The sequence below is a fragment of the Conger conger genome, chromosome 16 (assembly GCF_963514075.1).
Source record: "Conger conger chromosome 16, fConCon1.1, whole genome shotgun sequence".
NCBI lineage: Eukaryota > Metazoa > Chordata > Actinopteri > Anguilliformes > Congridae > Conger > Conger conger.
In genome coordinates, this window is record NC_083775.1 from 8,569,941 (window position 1) to 8,588,553 (window position 18,613).

General features: G+C 47.0%; 2 protein-coding genes across 4 annotated transcripts in view; one reads left to right on the forward strand and one right to left on the reverse strand.

Moving 5' to 3' along the window:
- The window catches only part of LOC133114291 (large ribosomal subunit protein uL3), a 294,631-nt gene that overhangs the window by 7,877 nt on the left and 268,141 nt on the right, over positions 1-18,613 (reverse strand). The window lies entirely within an intron of this gene.
- Positions 1,931-17,572, forward strand: LOC133114294 (synaptogyrin-1-like). 2 transcript variants are annotated; one of them, XM_061223547.1, is made up of 4 exons: positions 1,931-2,312; positions 12,434-12,671; positions 14,487-14,632; positions 17,372-17,572. In XM_061223547.1, exons 1-4 carry the CDS (start codon positions 2,214-2,216, stop codon positions 17,570-17,572), a joined length of 684 nt encoding a protein of 227 aa, XP_061079531.1. In that variant the 5' UTR covers positions 1,931-2,213. The 2 variants fall into 2 exon arrangements, with proteins under 2 accessions (XP_061079531.1, XP_061079533.1); XM_061223549.1 differs by lacking the exon at positions 17,372-17,572 and adding an exon at positions 15,943-16,315.

The following is an 18,613-nucleotide window of genomic DNA, read 5'->3' on the forward strand; positions in this document are numbered from 1 at the left end:
TTTAGTAAGTTTGTCTCTCTCTCCCTCTTCCTTACAAGTTCTCTGGTAGGACGAAGCATTATAATGGGTTTTGCCAAACTTTAAGCTGTATAAAAGGCAGAATAAAGTGTTTGATGGGTTGTAAAATCGAGTGGTAGCAATGATACAACGGGAAGTGAGCAGGGCAAATTGAAGAAATGCTTGTGTCTTCTTCTTAATTATAACTCTGTTCACTGCTGGTTGCTTCAAATCACATTCAGGAAAGAAAGGGTCGTTACTCGAAGTTCAGCTCATTATTTGTGGTTCCAGGTAATCTGTACGTTCTCCTGAGCTTTCTCCAAACTTACACAATCCTTACTGGGAAGGACAAAGTTTTTATGCAGTATCTGAACAAATGGAAACCTAGACCTCAAATCAAGGCATTTCAAACGGAATTTAAATAGACTGGGGAAACAGGGTGACTGGGGACATGCATTTCATAGGTGTGGGAATAGGAGCAGAATTGGCGTCTAAAACATTTTAAATCAGTTATATCTTGAAGCTCGATAAAACACCGAAATCCAACAAAAAAAAGTTACCTGCTCCAGTCTAACATGCAGCTCTGCTCTACCTCGACTGGTCGACGTCAGGGGCGGGGCGGGGCGGGGCGGGGCGGGGCGGGGCGGGGCGGGGCGGGGCGGGGCAGGGCAGGGACTCCAGGTGTCAGACTTGAGTTCTCCACACTGACTGAGACACAGCTGGTGACAGGCCATATCTCCCAGCCTGTGGGCTTACATTCGCTGCCTGTATCGTAGTGGTCAAGGTACATGACCGTGCCGCAGACAGTGGGTGCATGGTTCAAGCCCCGGTGTAGCCACAATTAGATCTGGATAGCTGGTGGGCCCTTGAGCAAGGACCTTAACCCCCACATTGCTCCAGGGGGGATTGTTCTCAAAATCACCTGGAAGGCTTTTACCAAACTTTGGAAAATTGATAGAGGGGTACAATTGTTTTTGTTTTTTTTCAGTTATGCTTCGGAATAGTCCTACAGTAAGCCATTGAATTTGCATGTGTGTGTGTGTGTGTGTGTGTGTGTGTGTGTGTGTGTGTAGCTTTTAATGAAAAAGCTAATAAATCCAAAACAGTTAGACATTAAGTGATGAAACTTTGTCTGTGGAATGACAACTCAAACATAACATTGGGCTGATTAAACCACAAGGTGGCGCAATGAAGCTCAACAAATTTTAAGGATGGAAAAAATCACTTCCATTTCACATTTGATACTTACTTCAGTGACTAAGCGTCTCATAAGTAATGTACATATGTAGGCCTATGTTTCTTTTTTGCATATATATACGTATTTGTGACTGAGTGTTTGCCCCGTTAATTGCTGTTTTTATCATCTATTTTATTTGTAGAGCGCCACCACATGTTCACGACTAAATGTTGTTTATCTCAATTGATTAATATGCCTGGAATGTTTGAATTTACCTACTCCTCACGTGGCATCCCAGTCTTTCCAAGAGCTCTGCGTGAGCTTTAAAAATGGCGGGTTACACTGCAATAGTAATTATGCTCTATGACAGAGCATCACTTTAGTGTAAATAATTTATTTCAAGACCTGCCAGGCCACTGAGGTGCCGAGCCTCCGCCCAGAACAACACTAGGCCAGTTTCCTTTAGACTAATTAGACTGGGTAACATGGCAGTAACCATGGGAGTACAAAAATAACAACCCCAACTCTCTTCTCTCCTCAGTGGGACCTCTGATTCTTCTTCGTGTCTCCTCTCACCCGTGAAGAATAAGTCGCACATGACTCCATCGTTGTGGTTCTTAGTCATATCCCCCAATAAGCAACGCGCCCCAATGCACACCAACTCCTGCGTGGAGATTATAGTGGGCTGCGCGCTCGAGGCAGTTTTCTCGGGAGTGCGCTTCAAAGCTTGACAGTAAAAAGCGCGCTCTCGCGAGTACGAGGGTACGTACACACTACTCTCCACCCTTGCATTGACAGAGAAAGATCGGGGACGGGAGAGAGAGAAGACCAATATCGCTATCAAATCAGATTGTAGACACGGTCTAAAGGGCGAGATTGTAAGGTGAAAGAAAACGGGAGAGGCTCATCATCAATTGCGTATTAGAGGATACTGTCAAAATAACAACATTGAAATCAGTTGGCCACAACACCGCCCGTAATTCCGTTATTTTAGCCTTAATTACGCACGCGGACACGGGGGAAACGCAAACAGCCGAAGATGGAAGGAATGGCATACGGAGCGGGGAAGGCGGGGGGCGCGTTCGATCCGCTGACGTTTTTCCGACAACCGCAAACTATTCTCCGTATTGTGTCGTGGGTAAGTTGCTCTGGTTTTGTAATTATTTTCTCCGTACTTTTAAAAATTTTAATACGTCAGTCCAAAGAGTTGTCTGAACATCAAGGTTCAGCGCATCCCTTGTTTCCAGGCACCAATGTGCATCCAAATCAACGCCGCCCGGTTGGAAATAGAATTGCTCTCCGTTGTATAATTAGACACATGTCAATTACACAGGAATAACGCAGCAACGCTCTCATCCCCCACGCCCAAGGATTGATAGAAAATGAATTAAAGGTGACAGCAGCGATGTCTCTCGGCGGAGAAATAGGGACGTAGCCTATACACCGGCACGGGCGCTCCACGTCTCTTAATACACTTGTTTTTTTCACTTAGTTGATCCTCAGCCGACGCAAATGTTTGTTATGAGGCTGCACAGTCTCGTTTCTAAAGCTCATATGTGCAAACACATGTTTCGTAAACGAAAAAGCAAATCAACAGACTGCGAAATTAAACCAAAAAAATAAAATTCATATTAAACCGAGGCTATTTCTGGAGACTGTACGCCTATTCCAGGTCAGCTCGCTTGACTGGTGTTCTCGAGCCTCGATCTGTCAAGGTTAAATACCTTTCAATCGGTTTAGCCTATAACACTTCCAGGTGCATCAACCGACACCGTGTTTTGCTAACATTAATCTTTCATGCGGTGTAGCGATGCAATTCATTGCCGTTGATTGTTTTTCGTTTAACGTGCACGATGGCCTCTGCTCCCGAGAAAGAATGGCAGGCTTTAGGGTTTTAAGAGTCAGGTGACACGTACCGTAATTAAAGCCAGCGGTAGCGGACCTCCGCTTCACAGCATTGCTTGCCTCCCAGGCCTCGATAAATCCTGCACTCACGGAAATTACGTATTATTCTTGAGAAACGTGACAAAGCGATTTATCGATTACTGTTCTGAATGTACACATTGTTATAGTTTTAGTACCTTAATTACAGCCGACTTGACTTCCAACAAATTATTTCCGTCTATCGGCAACCTATAGGCTACTTCGCAAGCTAATAGGCTACTGTAGGCTTCGCCGATGTAGGCTATATTCTAATATATCTACCACTCTAATCCCATTTTTACGATATGCCTACTTTTCGTGTTTTGTGTGAATAAATAGGATTAGTGCAAGTTACCTGTTGATGCCATGATTTTGTCAAATTGAGTCATTTTGGATTGTTGGTGTTCATTACCAAAGCAATTTCTGACCAATTTATATGATAACCATTATGGATTCTGTTATTTAGGCTACATTATTTGTCTGTATTGGGCCTAAACCCTTTACTGTGTCATCGTAAACCTTTCACTTCCTCTGATTTCCATTTGCTTATTTGGCAGCCGTTTTTGACGAAAACAAAAAAAAAAAAAAAACAGAAAAAAAGTGTGTAGCACAGCTCAAATTCCTGGAAGTATATGACTGAAAGCATGAAATGCGCTCAATATTCTATTTTTAAGACCAAGCTAAAAGATTCAAACATTTACTGCCTCGCTGTTCTCTTTCAGTTCTTAGCTCCAGGGTCCTGACTGAAAAACACAGGCATTTTATGGACGTTCCAACCTCTTAGTCTGGCACCCTAGATGTGTATGCCTGTGATTGTGTAAAGATAAATTCTGTTAATCAGTTTAATTAAGCAGCTTCTGATTTCCGCAGCATTTTAGCCCTCACACAAAACCACGACTGTTCCTGGTCCCATTCAAACCCTGTTATTTCATTACATTTACTTATCATCTCAGCTCCTTGAACTTTGACCTTTGATTACACAGCATCCTAGGGTAAATTCTGTTTATCAAACAAACAAAACACAGCAAAATCTGGAGATCAATGCAGGATGGCATCCAAAACACTCATAGTGGGTGTAAAGTCTCATCTTTCTCATTTTGATATTGCCCAGGGTTCTTGAAGCATTAAAGGTACAATAGGTCATTTCAGACTACAGTCAAGGGAGGAATAGCAGCAACAAACACCTTCAAACCGCAACACTGTTTATCCCTCCCCCTTCTCTGTTAATGCGCTGACGTTGAAACGCCATTGGCTGTGGCAATTAGAACCAATTTTCAACCAATGAGCTTGAATTATTGTGCAGTTCTACAATGTTTTGGTTCAGAGTGTCGGGCTGCCAACTATATACTTTTAAACCCGAATTTAAGGAGTATAAACACAGGCAGAGGGTGAGTCAACATGTCAGTGAACCTTTTTCAATGATAGGAATGGTCTTGTAACAATGTTTTAATACAAAAATCTTACCTATTGCACCTTTGAGTGTTTGCTGGGTACTCATTTCTCTGGCTGAACCGCTTGAGGTCTTTTTGAGAAGAACCTCGCGAAGTGTCAGAACTCACATCGTTTGATTGGCGGGTGAAATAATCTGTTGGAGTGCCTGGGAGCCACGTTGGCAGGAGATTCTCGAGAAGGCTGCTGACACAATATCGGTTTTGTGAGGGTGCCGTTTGGAGATTATAGCTTGGGAAGTACTGGACCATTGGCACATCCAGCTGAATTCTGGGGAGGGTTTTGTAAGGTCACAAGGTCAGGTGTAAGTATGTCTGTACGCAAGATCTTTCTACTTATGAGATCCCGAGCAACCACCCAGTGACCAGAGTGACTTACCCAGCAGGGGACAATACCCCCAGGAGCAATGTGGGCTTTCCTCAAGGGAGGTAGAAGAAGTATAAGTTAGGAACCCCCAACTTTCCCTTTGAGCAAGAAAACATCAGCGCATCCTTTGCAGAAGTATTTTTCCCGGAAGGCCTGATGAATAAATAATCAACCTGTGGATCCAGCTCTACCCATCTACCATGTCTGTAACTGACGTCTGTGGCTTCAGGCTGACAATGGAAGGGGCGGCCTGTAGCGTAGTGGTTAAGGTAGATGACTGGGACCCACAAGGTCGGTGGCTTGATCCCTGGTGTAGCCACAATAAGATCCCCACAGCCGTTGGGCCCTTGAGCAAGGCCCTTAACCCTGTATTGCTCCAGGGGAGGATTGTCTCCTGCTTAGACTAATCAACTGTACGTCGCTCTGGATAAGAGCGTCTGCCAAATGCCATTAATGTAATGGAAGGGGCAGGGGCGTTCCATTTGCCCGATTCACGTTTTCTCGATTTCCACTTCTTCACTTCTTCTTCTTGCCACTTGTTCTCGCCTCTCCCGATGGGTGGAGCTAGGAGTAGATAAAAGAGCAAGAAAAGGAAAAGAGATTAGGAAGAATAAGCGATTGTGGAAAAACGAGCCCAGTGATTGGGGATAGCAGGGCAGTCACGTGACAGGATGAAGAAGGCTAAATGTTTCAAACCGTTCACACTCGGCCATGTTTAAGTAGCCGGTCCTCTCCCTCATAACTGAGTGGAATCATGTTCCTTCAACCACTTGTCTGGTAAGTCCTGAGATACAGATTTATTCATATATTAGACAGGGTTTATAAACATAAATGCTTTTTTTTTGGCACATAAAGTGTAGCCCAAGATAAAACCTCCATAGCAAAGTCCCACCTACTCTTATTATCTTACCACGGCTATTACAGGTTGCGTGTGTGTGTGAGTGTAAGCGTAACATCAGAGGCACTTTCGGCCGTGTGCAGTTTCCCCAGCCTTGGCACGGGTCCCATTCACACCATGGCACTTTCTCAGCTGCGGTCGCTTCTCAATCTGTTCCCCTCTCTGCTTCCTCCTCGTTTGAATAAAGGAGGGCGGCCTGTCCTGCTCTCCTTCTTTACGAAAGAGGAGAAAAATACAGGCCGCGTCAGAGTGAGCGCAGTGGCTACCGCTAGCCCTCATTCGCACATCAGTCCGACTGCTAAGAAGAGCGGAAGAGCGTCGAAATTAGCACACCGCAATTTCCTCGTTTTCCTCTCTGTTTCCACATCCCTTCTTCCTTTCTTTTCCTTTTTCTCCCCGTGTGACCCTTACTTTGTCGTGATGCGGACCAGCCCCCCCACGACGTGAGCTTGGCAGAGCCCCGCCGAAATGGCGCAAAACACGGGGCCGTGCCCAAACGCTCGAAACGAAAGCCACCAGGAAATGTTGCCGACACTCATTATCTCATTTGTACGCCAGGCCGAGGCGCTCGCCGTTAAATAACTTTTTCTTTAACGATTTTTTTCTGCAGGAGAAGAGCGTAGGTGCAGGGGCACAATTTGGCTGCAGTTCCCCAACAGATTGACTGCAGCTTAGAAGGCTCAATATCTTTTAATATGCACTTAATGTGAAATCATGATGTAACAGTAATAAATAACATTGCTACAGCCTGCCTCATACTCTCCAGCTCATTGTCTGGATATCGCAGAATACATTGGTGATGAGGTGCTGATTTTCTTGCTGAAGTTTCACCGCTTGCCCAGGTTAGCAGGGCGCTATCGGCTTGCCGGCCTCTTTGGTGAACGGGGCACCTCAATGACAAATATCCGCTGTGTGACCGCCCTTCTCCCTTCCCTGTGTCTTATTGGAGCTTGGGAGTTAATTAGGGCTTTTCCATGGAAAAAGGCAGCACGCATTAGAAATGAAGGAGAACGGGTGGCTGGACGTGCCCTGAATCTGGAAGTGTGACCGGCGAAGGACTCTCCCTGGCTCGGCTGGGGTTAGATGAGCAGCAGTTAAACACCTTTCCTGAGTGCCCATTTCCAGACCACAGCGAACGACCGCCCGGAAGAGGGTGGAGCAGAGGGTGGAGATTTCTCCAGGGGTTTCCTTCTCTTGCGGAATCACTGTCGTGACTTTTTGAGTCGGGAGGTTAAGGAATGACTCGAGACGCGTGCCCGTGTGTGTTACAGCGTGCAAACGCAACGAGCATAGAGTACAGTACACACTGCATGTATGTGAGAGAGATGGAGAGGGAGAGATCTCTGCCTTCTGTCTTGTGATTGAGGGGATCTGACGGTCACTGCTCTGTCTCTCGCTCCCTCTCCCCTCTCTCTCTCACTCTCTCTCTCTCGCTCACTGTACACAAGGTCACGGAGATTAAAGCGGAGGGGTTGTGGGGGAAGGGAGAATGCTCCGTACGGCTCAGGCAGCAGACGGGCAACGCTGAGGGACAGGAGGCCTGAGCACGCTCACTAGGAAGTTCAGATCGGGCCTGTGGATCTGAGCTGGATTCCTATGGTTTTGGCAAGAATTTGTAACACTGTGGGCTCATTCTGCTTTTTTCCTTTCCTTGCTCCTGACTCAGAAATCGATCGAGCTCCGCAACCCCTTAAGGACATTGCAACCCCTTAAAGGTTCCTTCTAGGAGCTTGAAATAGAAATTAGGAACTCACAATCTTTCTTTTGAGCAAGAAAACATCAGAGCATCCTTTGAGGAAGTTATTTTCTCGGAAGCCAGAATAAAACGTAAAGTATAAATGATCGACCTGTGGGTCCACCTCTCCCGATCTGCCACGCATCTGCCATGTCTCTGTCTTTACTTTGTTATTCTTATTAAGCTTACTCCAAATGTGCATTTCATTGCTTCCTTGGTGTATTTTTTAGTCTTGTCTTATTAGTGTGAGCTTTTGTTGTCTGTTTTAGTTTCATTGGGCAGAAGTCCATCCACGCTTTTGGGAATCCAGTGTGACTCCTACATTTAAATTGATTAATCTGTCTGAAGCTAGAACACACATTATAAACCACAAGCCTGCCATTACTGTCAGTGTATGGGCCAATCACTGCAGCCGCGTGCTCAGTCAGCCAATCAGCCGAGCATATCTGAGAAGACCATCAATATGGCCGGTCCTGGCATGCAGGAAGTGTCATGTGACCCGTTAAAGGAAATGAGGTCAGAAGTAGTTCCATCCATTCAGATTGCAGAAGGTCCCAGCCTTGGTCTCAACTCAGCAGTGGGCAGCAGTGTCTGCAGGGATTTTATTCAACTGGCCTATACACCACCTGATTTCACTAATTAGCTCATTAGCGCTAGTTCGGAACCAAGCAGGTAAAATAATTTGTGAAATCATGTGGTGTTGTGCACAGTAGGAGCAAACGTGGAGTTGAGTAGCACTACAGACACTGCAGGACATGGAGTTGAGTAGTGCTGCAGACACTGCAGGACATGGAGTTCAGTAGTGCTGCAGACACTGCAGGACGTGGAGTTGAGTAGCGCTGCAGACACTGCAGGACGTGGAGTTGAATAGCGCTACAGACACTGTGGCCCGCAGTAGTGGAGTTGATCAGCGTTGGTGGTCTGGTTGCTCAGACGATTAGGCTCCAATTATAAATGAAGTAATTGCTTTTTCCCATGAGGTCGAAGGTCAGTGGTGCCTTTTGACCTGTGGATGGTGGAGTGTTGTCAAGTGTTACTATACAGGTAGCTTATCGGGGGCGACATCGACTCAGGAGGTAAGAGCAGTCGTCTCATTGGCTCAGGAGGTAAGAGCAGTCGTTGGGCAGTCAGAGGGTTGCTGATTCGATCCCACCCTGGTTGTGTCGAAGTGACCCTGAGCAAGACACCTAACTACCAATTGCTCCTGACGAGCTGGCTGGTGGCCTTGCATGACGGCCAATGGGTGAACGTGTGAATGAAAAGCATCAATTGTACAGCGCTTTGGATAGAGGTGTTATATAAATGCAGACATTTATCCAGGCTCAAGCTCCTTGGTTGGCGCCTTGCATGGCAGCCAATCACCGTCGGTGTGTGCGTGTGTGTATGAATGGGTGAATGAGAAGCATCAGTTGTACAGCACTTTGGATAAAGGCGCTATATAAATGCCAACCATTTACCATTTAGATTTGGTTGGAATAGAAAAAGGTAAATGCAAGTGGACCCCCAGTACTTAAGTCAGAAAAATTCTGCTGGAAGTATTAAAGATTTCAGTACACTGCGGCAGTTTCTGTGAAACAGTACTGCAAGACACGCAGCTTGATTGATTTGCTGATGGGCCTTCAAGTCACAAATCACTGACAGTTTGCCTGTCAGACCGTTTGGGAGGGGATCTATGCATTATTTATAACAAGTATTCCCGGTACTGTGTTTATAGACCTAAGGAAATTAGCATATTGCGGAGAAACAAGAAACAATGTTTGGTCAATAGTAAATGAAACAAAACAATAAGCTGAATAACTGCAGTGCTGTGAGTGAGTTTGTGTGTGAGTATGAATGTATATGTGTGTGTGTATGTGTGTGCGAGCATGCACGTGTATTTGTGTTGGGCTATAGCAGCTATGTTGAGTAGCAGGCCGGTCTAGACTGGAGGGTGTTGGGCTACAGAAGCTGTGTTGAGTAGCAGGCTGGTCTAGACTGGAGGGTGTTGGGCTACAGAAGCTGTGTCGACTAGCAGGCTGGTCAAGACTGGAGCGTGTTGGGGCTACAGCAGCTGTGTTGAGTAGTAGGCTGGTCTAGACTGGAAGGTGTTGGGCTTACATTCTTAATGTACAATCCATTCACATGGCTGGACATGAAATGAATATGCTGGTTAAGCACGTTGCTCTAGAGTACAGTAGCAGTGCCTCACCTGGGGAATTTAACCTACAAACTTGGGAAGGCCTAAGCCCAGTTCCGTACCCACAATGCAACACTGCTACCTCTCTATGTGGAATAGCGATGCTGGCATAGACAATATGACACTGCCAGTGAGCTGCAGACAGAGGGACCCAGAGCCACTGAAACTCGTCGTGTCTCATGGACCGAGGTGCGTTGTTCTCGCGCAGAAGGAAACACACGCAGCAGGTACACAGACACCCTCCGGCCTGCTTAACAAGGTCGCTGTGAGACACTCCCCCACGCGCACACACACACACACATACACACACAATCCTACCAGGATTAATACAGAGCCTGCAAGCCTTCTGATTGTCACAAGATCAGGACCCCACGTGGCGGCCTCCACAATGCCTGCCTTCTTGTAGAGCAGTAGCCTTGTGACCCGGCTTCTGATTGAGAGGAGGCTGACCCACACCACACACTCCATTTTGCAACTTTGGCGTAGAGGAGACAAGCAAGCACACAATAGCACACAGTATCCCTCCATTTTAGTCCATGAAACTGCTCCTCTGGTCTGCACTCCACTTGCCTCGCATTGCATGTGACGGTTGGCGTTTCTCGTGTATACCCAGTCATAGCCCGGGGTTAATGTTCGGCCATCTGGAAAATGTCAGGCGGTGACTGAAGGTGAACTCCAGGCAGACGGTGTACCTGGGAGTCGCAAGCTCCCACCTCAGCCAATGGCCCGTGTCGCAGGGCACTCCAGGCCCAATCACGAGCCAGGATTAAATGCCAGTGGTGCACAGCTGTGGCACACTGTGATCGCTGGCTTTAGTTCCAACCAATTACCCCAGCTCAGTTTCCTAAGCAGCTGTGTCCACCAGTGCCAGGGAGGGAGGGAGGGAGGGAGGGAGGGGAGGGAGGGGAGGGAGGGGGAGAGAGATGGGAGGGAGAGAGGGAGAGAGAGTGCTATGTTGAGAGACAGGAGAGAGAGACAGAGGAGAGAGAAAGAGAGGGAGACAGAGATAAAGGAGGGAGAGAGAGGGTGTGGGAGGGAGAGAGAGAGATAGGGGAGGGAGAGTCTATGCCGATCTTATTGTGGCTACACCAGGGATCAAACCACCAACCTTGCGGGTCCCAGTCACGCACCTTAACCACTACGCGACAGGCCGCTGTTTTATTTCCGCTTTTCTTTTGTGTTTACTAGGGTCTCTTCAGATACACAAGGACCCTCGCAAGATAGCAGTTCATTGCCAGCACAACTGATGTGGGCCTATTGTTAATTCTGCATTTGAGAAATTAACTTGTTATCTGTTGTTATTAATTGGCAGAATAGCCTATGTTGTAGAGAGGGGGAGGGAGAGGGAGAGGGAGAGAGAGGGGGAGGGAGAGAGGGGAGAGAGAGAGAGAGAGGGCTATGTAGAAGTGATGGGCTCGGGGTTTGAACCGACAGTCCATTACTGGGTTCATCACCCCCTCACTCTGACCATAAACACAGACCATTATTTGCTTCCTTTTTGGCCAACATACCCTTTCTGTAACAAGTATTCCCAAGCTGAGGGAATGCTGGGATTGGGATCTGGATACACTCAGGACAAGATGAGGAAGCCTCACTCCTAAAAAGGCTGTCCTAACAATTGTTTAGTCTTTTAGTCTTTATGAGACATAAAATATTAACTTTTAAGCTACTGTTTGCTTGGCAAACCTTGAAATTAGTCAAGCTGTCTCAACTCTTATGTCAATATTTTTGTCATTTAGCAAAAAAGTAATAGAAATAAGATTTCACATCAAAATATAACACTTGTTGAGATTGACATGATTTTGGTTTTTGCACTGCCCCTGTCTAAACAAACCCCATGGGAGCCAGCCTCGGTGTGCAGCTGCAACAAACTGATGCCTGCATCAAGGTCCGTTACTTTAGCTGTGCCCCACCGCGGCTCCTAGAAGTCCGCCATCTTTCAGGCCAGTCCAATCTGTTAGATACGAGGAGCGAGGAGGCTCCTGGAGAATGCCTCAGAATGCTTCAAAGCAGAACTCCAACATCGAGAGACAGTCAGAGGTGGGCAGAGTAGCCACAAACTGGACTCAAGTAAGAGTACTGGTACTTTCAAATACTAATTACTCAAGTAAGAGAACTGGTACTTTCAAATAATAATTACTCAAGTAAGAGAACTGGTACTTTCAAATAATAATTACTCAAGTAAGAGAACTGGAACTTTCAAATAATAATTACTGAAGTAAGAGAACTGGTACTTTCAAATAATAATTACTCAAGTAAGAGAACTGGTACTTTCAAATAATAATTACTCAAGTAAGAGAACTAGTACTTTCAAATAATAATTACTGAAGTAAGAGAACTGGTACTTTCAAATAATAATTACTCAGGTTAGAGGACTGGTACTTTCAAATAATACATTACTCACGTAAGAGTACAATAGTCATCCAAAAAAGACTTGAGTAAGAGTAAGAAAGTATTTACTGAAAAAAGTCAAGTACTGAGTATCAAGTACTGATCTTAAATATTCAATAGAACAAGCAGCGCAATGGCTACAGAACTGCAGAATCACAGCCTGATATGCATAGAGCAAGATCAACATAAATAAAATGTAAATATGCACTTCCAATAAAAATAGTAATGAACGAAATATAAAATAGCCATGGGCGAAATGAAACGCCATTATAATGTCGTATAATCTCCCCCCCCCCCCCCCCCCCCCCGGTTCCCTCACAGCTGTTCGCCATGGTGATCTTCAGCTGCATCGCCAACGAGGGCTACGTGAACCGGCCCACCGAGGTGGAGCAGAGCTGCATCTTCAACCGCAACGAAAACGCCTGCAACTACGGCGTCGCCATGGGGACGCTGGCCTTCCTGTGCTGCATGGCCTTCCTGGCGCTGGACGTCTACTTCCCCCAGATCAGCGGCGTCAAGGACCGCAAGAAGGCCGTGATGGCTGACATCGGGGTGTCCGGTGAGGCAGGGGGCGAGGCCGGGGGGAGGGGGGTGGGGGGGATGCGTCCGAAATCACATGCCATCTCGCTATTTAGGATGTCAAAAGAGTATTAGTGTGTCCGAAGCCATAGCTGTGTAAAAGTGTGCTCAAGCTACCCGGATGCCGCACTACATTCGGTGGGCCGACAGAGCAACTTTACCTATTCCGGTGGTTTTTTACATTACATGTCATTTGGTTGACACGTTTATCCAAAGAGACTTACAGTTGATTAGACTAAGCAGGAGACAATCCTCCCCTGATGTGGGCCTATTGTTAACTCTGCATTTGAGAAATTAACTCTGACATGTTATCTGTTGTTATTCATTGGCAGAATAGCCTATGTTGTACCTTCGAGCAAATGTGTGTCGACGTAGGTACAAGGTTCGCAGACAAGGTTTGCAGACTTTAACAGGCACCAGCTCTGCGGAGAGAATAGTCTCACAGAGGGAATAGTCTCTGAGGGAACAGTCTCACAGCATTTGTTGCACAGTGAGGAGAGTGAACTGTGGAAGTGTAAAGATGGTAGAGAGAGGCCAACAGACTGTGTGCATTTGGCTCTGCATTGCTGGTCAGATTCAGTGCTGTGCAGGTTGTCAGACCTGGGTCAAATACGTAATTGTTTTGGATTCAAATACTTTTTTGGGTCTCGATTGATCTTGCCTGGTGCAATATAAGCAAACCAGGAGAACCAGAAGGCTGGTGTTTGAACTTCACAGGTTCCAAATACACCAGGCAGGCTCAGTAAAGTGGAGAAAAGTGTTTGAATCCAAAACAGTTACAACAACCCTTCACCCGGCATTTACAATCATATAAAAGGAAAAAAGGAGGGGTGTGGGAATTAGAGCACTGTGGGACATTTACATTACATTACATTACATTACATTTACATGATTATCATTTAACTGATTGGTAATGGTTATGACAGGATTGGTGTGTTTAAGACAGGATATAAGAGGGTGATGGGCCACTAAGTGCATGTTTAGCTGTGTAACATGCAGTGCAGTGTTGCTCTTCTTGTGCCTGTGTATTTATGTTAATTATTTATTTTTGTTTGGTCAAAGCCCGTGGCAAACAGCCCGCTAGCGTGAGAACAATAGGCGAGTGTAGCGCGCGAGTGTAGCGCGAGCCGCTCTCTGCCCGTCTGTCTCCCGCACCTTTTGTCTGTGTGGTTCGTGTGCGCCAGCCGTTGCAAAACCGTACTCAAGAACAACGGTACGTTTGTTTTGTTTTTGTACTCCCGAAGGCTGTGGACGCGCATTAACGGATCTCAAGCAGCACTCTCCGGCCCACTCAATATCATCACGTCCCTTACGCATCACACACTAACCCCGCTGGTATATGCGTTCACATGACACTGGCGCACATACATGTTCGCGCCTTCGCTTTAACAAACACCCTTTATTTATTTATTTTGCGACGTAATTGTGTGCACTAATCTAGTCCAACAATGACCTGGAGCATCAAAATGTGTTACATGTGAAGGCCCCTGCTGGCTATCTATGCAACTGCAAGTCACCCAAAAGCCAAGTCCGGTTTAGAAAATATTTTGTTAGCTAACTCATTTAGTGTGAAAATCAATTGATTATTTGTTATTATAAGAAGCCTATTATACACGCATTGGTAAGATAATAATAATAATATATTATTCGCAAATATTATTTGTTACAATTAAATACAATTGTAAATAAACTGATAGTAATATGTATTCGATTAATAATGGAAAAATCTCTCTCTCCCTCTCTCCCCTCCCTCCCTCTCTCTCTCTCCCTCTCCCTCTCTCTCTATCTCTCTCAGCGTTCTGGTCCTTCATGTGGTTTGTTGGGTTCTGTTTCCTGGCCAACCAGTGGCAGGTGGCCAAGCACGAGGACAACCCCCTGAAGGAGGGCGGAGACGCTGCCCGGGCCGCCATTGCATTCTCCTTCTTCTCCATCTTCACCTGGGTCTGTATCTCCCTCTCTATCCCTCCATCTCTATCTCTCTCACACACATACACACTCTCTTCACCTGGGTCTGTACCACATCTCTCTCTCTATCCCTCCATCTTTCTCTCTCTCACACACACACAAACTCTTCACCTGGGTCTGTACCACATCTCTCTCTCTCTCTATCCCTCCATCTTTCTCTCTCACACACACACCCTCTCTCTGACACACACATACACACCCTCTCTCACACACTCTCTGACACACATCCCCTCTCACACATGCTCTCTCTGACACAGACTCCCACTCTCACACACACATACATGCACACACACACACTCACACAGACCCCTCTCACACACAAACAGACACCCCTCTCTCTCACAAACACAAACATACATACACAGACACACACACTCTCTCTCTCTTGTTCTCTCACTTGGGAAAGATTGAGTGTTGTCCTCCTGGGTTAGCCTTGAGCCACACCAATCCACATTGCTGTGCAGTCCTCAGTCTGGTTTCAGTGAGCACATCTGTCAGAGGAAGCATCAACTGCTAAGGCTGCTGCTGCTATTGCTCTGATCTTCACCCTCACACAAAAGCGTATACTTGTTTCAGAATTTTACTTTGGGTACCACATTAATTCGAGCATGGATCACAGTGTGCAGTAAGCTTGAGCAAAGCAAGGAAAGGGAGGATCAAAGAAGCCACAGTTTTGCATCCAATATGGGTGTATATACACCATACATTAGAGTTGACAGTCTGCACATCAACCTCAAATTCACTGTTTCATTTCAAATCCAATATGCACCTCATAGTCACTCGCTCGTACACTAGTGCCGTCACAAAATACATAATTGTATCACTGTAGGCTATCCAGGCCCGAGGCATGGCCGCGTCTACACAGATAGACAGCGATAGTAATAGCTATTGGCGGACATTTGCATTTCCTTTTGTTTAACTGTAACTGAGCAGTTAAAATAATATTTTTTGGAGTAAGCAAACATTGAATGAATACTGTTCCCGTAGCGCCTGGCAAGACTACAGGCGTTTCCTTCGCCTCGCCTTGGTGTATTTTGGGGGGGTTCCTACAATTTAGCGTGTCAAATAAATACGTAATAATAGAGGAAACCAGGAAGGGGGTAAATCCTTATTCACGGCACTGGGGTGTGGCTATACTCTGGTGCAGCATCTTGTGACCGAGTAACACGTGCATGTGTGTAGTATGCGGCAGCTCTGTGTCGCAAAGGCAGTGTGGAGGTGCTAAAGGGGCTTTTTAAGACTGTGTCCCTGCTGATTTCTGTTCCTCCCGGATCTCTGTCCTGTAGGGGGCGCTGACTCTGCTGTCCTTGGAAAGGCTAAAGCATGTGTCTTTCGAAGAAGAGTACAACAAACTTTTCACCACCCAGCCCACGCACCCCCTTGTCTAACACTAATGCTAATGCTAACGCTAAACCCTCTTCGCCTGTCTTCTCCCACGTCTGTGTGTCAGTCCTCTGGATTCTGCGCACAGCCTATTTGCCGTTGGAGCTGCTTTTTGTACGTTTGTTAAGGGTGCGGGGGTTGTGGTATTATTTTGTTCTTTTTTTTTTATGATTCGTTTTGCCATTGTGTGTATGTATTAAACCATTCCAAACGGCATTGGTTTGTAGGGTTTTTTCCCCCCTGTGTGGTCATGGGGAACGGGGTTAGCGTGCTGTTACGCACAAGGAAAACCATCGCTGGAAAACCACTGCCTCAATTAGCGCTAACGTCTAATTTATGTGTCGACTAACAAGCTTATTTTCCAGCACTAATTGGACTAATTTTCTCTCTCTCTTCCTCTCTGCTTTCATAACCTCACCCTCGCGCTCCTGCTGTGTCCACATCTCGTTTGCACATCTCCTAACCCCTCTTTCCCATCAAAACCACCTCCTAAACCCTCTTTCACATCAAACCCACCTCCTAACCCCTCTTTCCCATCAAAACTACCTCCTAACCCCTCTTTCCCATCAAAACTACCTCCTAACCCCTCTTTCACATCAAACCCAACTCCTAACCCCTCTTTCCCATCAAAACCACCTCCTAACCCCTCTTTCACATCAAACCCACCTCCTAACCCTGCTTTCCCATCAAAACCACCTCCTAATCCCTCTTTCACATCAAACCCACCTCCTAACCCTGCTTTCCCATCAAAACCACCTCCTAACCCCTCATTCACATCAAACCCAACTCCTAACCACTTTCCTATCAAACTCTCTTTCACATCATCTGCAAATAACACTCTGCTCTCCTTGACCCTATTGTGTGCACCTGTGCATAAATACTCCACCCTTGTGTATGTATTTATGCGCTCTCATGCAATCCTGATGCCGGGGGCCCTGTGTAAACTGTGTGACCCCTGACCTTTCATTTGAATAACACCCAATCGGTCCATGGCCATACCATGGGCTTCCATTTTATAACTGTCGTCACTTCAAACACACCTGTGTGGTGGGCCATACCCCATCCACCCTGACTGCTGGGCTCCATTTTATAACTGTCGTCACTTCAAACACACCTGTGTGGTGGACCACACCCCACCCCGCTTCACCCTACTGCCTTCCGCACCTCCCCTCCGTTCATCTGCTTCCGCATCCTCCCTCTTTTCTTTCATTCTTTCTCTTGTCCCTTCCTCTCCCTCTCTCCCCTCCTCTCCTCTCCTCTCCCGTCCGTCACACCCGCTCGCTCCGTTTCCCTCCTCCGTTCCCCCCGCGCCTCCCTCCCCCCCCCCTGAAGGCCGCCCAGGCGTTCCTGGGCTTCCAGAGGTACAAGCTGGGCGCAGACTCCGCCCTCTTCTCCCAGGACTACGCCGACCCCAGCCAGGACCCGGCGGCCGCCTCCGGCCTCCACACCGCCTACCCCGACATGGAGGGCCCGCCCGCTGACACGGAGCCGGCCTACGACGGGTCTGCGGGGTACCAGGGGCAGAACTACTGAGTGGCCGTTGGGGGCGGTGGGGTTTTATGGGGGGGGGGGGGGGGGGTTAATCTCTGTGGGTTGGGGAAGGGCACTGCCAAGACCAGTGTGTGTGTCCATGCCAGTTTGCCTTCAGTCTGGGGGGGGGGGGGGGGGAGGGAGTGGGGGTTGGATTCACGGTTTTTTTTGGGGGGGGTGGGCGAGGTCATGCCAGTAGGCCAGTAGCAGGTCATAATCTCAGCTGTGTGGTAGGTTAGCGGCTGTGCTGAAGTTAGGGGTAGATTCTCACCGACGGATTGTTGCCAGGCTCGGACGGTCAAAGCGGCGGGAATTCAAACAACTCAACCGCTAGGAAACAGCCGCAGTGTCTTCTGGGACAAGCTTTATCAGAACCCGATAGGGCCTGTGTGCAGTCCACTGCAGTAGCTGTGCTACCTTACTGCCACGGCTTTCTCCGTTCTCTACAGATTTATATGTGACGATGAAAAAAAAAAAAAAGTTTTCAGCAAAGAACAAGACATTGGGTCATTTTGCCGTGCTGAAATCTCCCTCTCAGTGCCCCCATGTGAATTATTCACAGGGTACCATCTGTCATTAGAGCTGGTCCCTGCTGGAAAAAAAACCAGCTCAAGCTAGGTGTTGAAATGGCTGGTAGCTGGCTGACCAGTTAGACCAGCTCAAGCTACTGTATGTTTCAAAACAGCTGGTAGCTGGTATTTCAAGTTGGATTTTACATCAGGGGTTACATCAAAGTGAAACTTAACCCTTTTCAAAAACATGCCGGGCGTACTCACATACTGAGTACCCACAATCCCTTGCTTCCTTTGGCAGTGGTGAGGTTCACTGGTGATGTGGTCATCCACTCGTGCAGGGGAGGGGCACCCCATCCCCCGAGGACTGCCGTCCATGCAGGTTTTGCTCCCACTGATTACCATGACTCAATTAGCTAATTAGCCGTACACATCGACGCCGTTTCACTCGTACGGCTGGAGTACAGTACGACCATTCATGAATGGTCACAGAAACGGTCATCAGCAGTCAATCATGAGCTTGTTAAAAAAA

What these genes read in the sequence shown, in the direction of transcription:
- LOC133114294 (XM_061223547.1), top strand. Translation starts at nt 2,214, where the DNA reads ATGGAAGGAATGGCATACGGAGCGGGGAAGGCGGGGGGCGCGTTCGAT. An exon ending in TTCTCCGTATTGTGTCGTGG is followed by an intron (nt 2,313 to 12,433) that starts GTAAGTTGCTCT and finishes GTTCCCTCACAG; the next exon opens with CTGTTCGCCATGGTGATCTT. An exon ending in GGCTGACATCGGGGTGTCCG is followed by an intron (nt 12,672 to 14,486) that starts GTGAGGCAGGGG and finishes TATCTCTCTCAG; the next exon opens with CGTTCTGGTCCTTCATGTGG.